Below are 3,153 nucleotides of genomic sequence, written 5' to 3'. Positions count from 1 at the left end.
TTATTTGCTTGCAAGTTCCTGGTAACGTTACGATTCAAGCAATCGTGTGATCCTGATAGTTCATCTCGTGAATAACAGAAATGTATATTTCATTAGTCGCAGTACTTGAGTTATATTTCCCTGAAACTAATTTCGTAGTTAATGGTTCGCTGAAGTATTGAATCCTCTGTGCCGTCAGTAAGTGATGAGCTTCAAACGGAAGAAAAGACAACTCTTATCGCGATAAGAGTATTTATGATAAACTTATATCTGGACCACTTGCAAGTGACCGCCTTCTTTGAAGAAGGTAAACCTGGGTTCGAATCTTATTGCTTCAATTGCACTAGTAAAATGATAATGGTTGATTCATAGTACTGTTACCATAAGGGAATTTTTCTGTGAGATCTCGAGCATTTCCGCTTAAATTTAAAGTTCAACGGTTTACTTATACATTCTAAAATAGGAATGGAGATAAGGTTTTGCTGGCGAACCTTGTTATCTCTTCTTATCACAATAAGGAATCAAGACTTATGACTGCAGTACTTGACTGAGTACCAGGTTGAATACATCTGTAAGCAGCCTGCTAAGAGTAAGTGCCACAAATGGAAATCAAATGGTGAAGTTGCTAACGAGACATGAAACTAGATGTTGTGAAACACTTTTTAGAGAATAATGCAGTTGATCTTCATGAGTCGGTTAATGATTTAATCAGAGGCAACAATTTTCATGTTAGTGACATCATTTCGATAGACCGGAGTACTCCTCACTTTGACGAAAATAGTTGCTATTATGTAGTAAGTACCAGTAAGACTTAAATGTTAGAGAATAAAGAATCGGTGACGATCGCTGCTAAAAAATTAATCTGAACTAGCGACAAGAATATCTTTGGTAATATCTTGGAAACTTGCGAGATGTCGACAATATTTAGCGTGAAAATCCAAATTATTATGAACAAAGTGCCTTTAATTTCTTCAAATTAGAGGGTCTTGACTCTTTGAGGCTAACAAATATTTTCTTCCTAATGGCTTGAAAGACTCTAAGTTTCTTCACTTTAAAGTAAGTAAATTATTCCGAGAAAGAATATTGGATGACACATATGGATGTAGCGGGTGCATTTTTACTCAAAGTATTTCTAGAAGTTTCCTTGCAAAATTCTTCACCCTAAATGTGCGAAACGGATAAGTAATATGCACTGTCACTTTGGTGCATTTTTGAACGATTGATGTCAAACCATTTTTCTCATGATTTTTCTTCTAACTAACGTTCGGAATTTTGCTGAATTCTAAACTATAAGCATAAAGATACATCTTGATTGTAGCGATATAATCTTAAAATATTTAGCACGCGAGAATGACCGGAAAAGTAACTTGAGCAGATCACTTCCTTGCATTTGTTTTGTGAGATTATTGTTATTGTGAGTAAGCTGCGTCTGTTTCTACAGGAAGATGTCAGGAGCGGCTAGCATCGGGCTTGACCTGGGTGCAGGCAAGTGCTGTGTTGCCTGCGTGCGCGCTGGGGCGGTGAAGGTGTTACCAAACGCTTATGAAAAGAAGACCACTCCGAGTTTTGTTGCCTTCACCGGCACCTGCAGCCTCGTGGGCATCGATGCCACTAACCAGGCGAGGAGCAACGCCACCAACACCGTCTATGGCGTCAAGACCATCCTCGGCAGGAGCTACTGGGACCCGGTCGTGCAAAAGTACGCATCCTACAGTCCAGTGAAGGTCGTGGATGATGGGGGGAAGCCGGCAATGGAAGTGGAGTACCGCGGCGACATGCTGCGCGTCACCCCGGAGGTGGTCGCCGCCATGCAACTGCTTAAGATGCGACAAGAAGCTGAAGTCCAAGTTGGGGACATCGGAGGAGCGGTGGTGGCCGTGCCTGCGACCTACAGCAACCGCCAGCGGGAGGCGCTCGTGGCGGCCTGTAAAATTGCCGGGCTACCCCTGCTGGACCTCATCTGTGAGACGACAGCCACAGCTCTGGCGTACTGGCACAACCGCGGCTCCTCCGTGGCACAACAAACCATCCTTGTGTTCGATATGGGCGCCACTAAGCTAGACGTCTCCGTCATCAAAATATGTAACAAAGAGATCAAGGCTCTTGCGGTTAGCGGTGATGACTCCTATGGAGGCGACAATTTGGATCAGGAGCTCATGACATTGGTGAACGAAGATTTCATAAATGAGAATTCAAAGAGCTTGCTCGATAAACCTAGTTCGAAGTTGAGATTGAAGTTGGCTTGTGAGATTCTAAAAAAGAATCTTACGCTACTTCAGTCGTTCGAACATAATGAAGACAACATTCTGGGAGAGCTGCCTTTGAAAATCGATGTACAAAGAAAACAGTTCCAACTACTCTTTGCTCAAAATTTATCGACGAAATTCACTAAAATTCTAAATTCTGTGCTATACGACGCAGGACTGACTAAGGATCAAATCGATGAAGTGGTCGTCGTTGGGGGATCTAGCAGAGTTCCATTTATTTCTGACTTTCTCAAAATTTATTTCGGTGAAAAAAATCTGAACATGACTGTGAACGCTGATGAATCTGTAGCGCGCGGGGCAGCTATCAGAGCTGACCAACTGAACGGAAATGACCCAACACATGTCGCCATAAGTGAGATGGTGCAAGACCCAGTTAGAGAAATATCCTTACTAGCTACTGAGTTTCAGAAGTATCTCGTGGCAACACCAGACATGAAGTTCACAGTGATCCTAAGAGAGCTCAACAATAATAAAGTTATTCAAGAAAAGATCACCTCATACACGCTTGGGCGCCACTTAGTTTTTGAAGCTAACACTTCAGTCTTTCCTAAAAATGAAGAGAATGATATTGTAGAGAAAAAATCCGAAAATAACTTTCATTTGGATTCGGAATTTAAAGAAATGATGAACCAACTGGAGCAGTTTGAATTTGATCGAATAACGGTTGAAAAGGACGCAAAGGAACGAGTTAGCGGAAATCGGTAACGTCCTAGCATCAGAGTAGAAAGACCTTCAACCGCCACCAACTTTAAAAGAAAAAATGGACGAGTTGATCAAAGATTTGTTAAGGTGGATTGCCGGTCACGAAGATGCCACCGAAAAATTATGTACTGAAAAGAAAACTGAAATTCTAGAGAAATATGATGAAAAACGTAGTGAGCTGAATCACTTAAAAATTGCTGTAAAG

At 41.7% G+C, this 3,153-nt stretch overlaps 1 protein-coding gene across 1 annotated transcript; it reads left to right on the top strand.

The window, feature by feature from the left end:
* Positions 1-527: 527 nt before the first annotated feature.
* On the top strand, positions 528-2,951 carry LOC108665460 (heat shock 70 kDa protein-like). Its single transcript, XM_018152215.2, has 2 exons — positions 528-568; positions 1,421-2,951. Exon 2 carries the CDS (start codon positions 1,425-1,427, stop codon positions 2,949-2,951), a length of 1,527 nt encoding a protein of 508 aa, XP_018007704.2. The 5' UTR covers positions 528-568; positions 1,421-1,424.
* The last annotated feature ends 202 nt before the right edge of the window (positions 2,952-3,153 follow it).

The sequence above is a fragment of the Hyalella azteca genome, unplaced genomic scaffold, assembly GCF_000764305.2.
Source record: "Hyalella azteca isolate HAZT.00-mixed unplaced genomic scaffold, Hazt_2.0.2 contig16283, whole genome shotgun sequence".
NCBI classification, from domain to species: Eukaryota; Metazoa; Arthropoda; class Malacostraca; order Amphipoda; family Hyalellidae; genus Hyalella; species Hyalella azteca.
The sequence above is the reverse complement of the archived record's forward strand: the minus strand, read 5'-3'. Positions and strand labels throughout refer to the sequence as shown.

Coding starts and splice junctions, on each gene's coding strand:
- LOC108665460 (XM_018152215.2), top strand. CDS start 1,425: ATGTCAGGAGCGGCTAGCATCGGGCTTGACCTGGGTGCAGGCAAGTGC.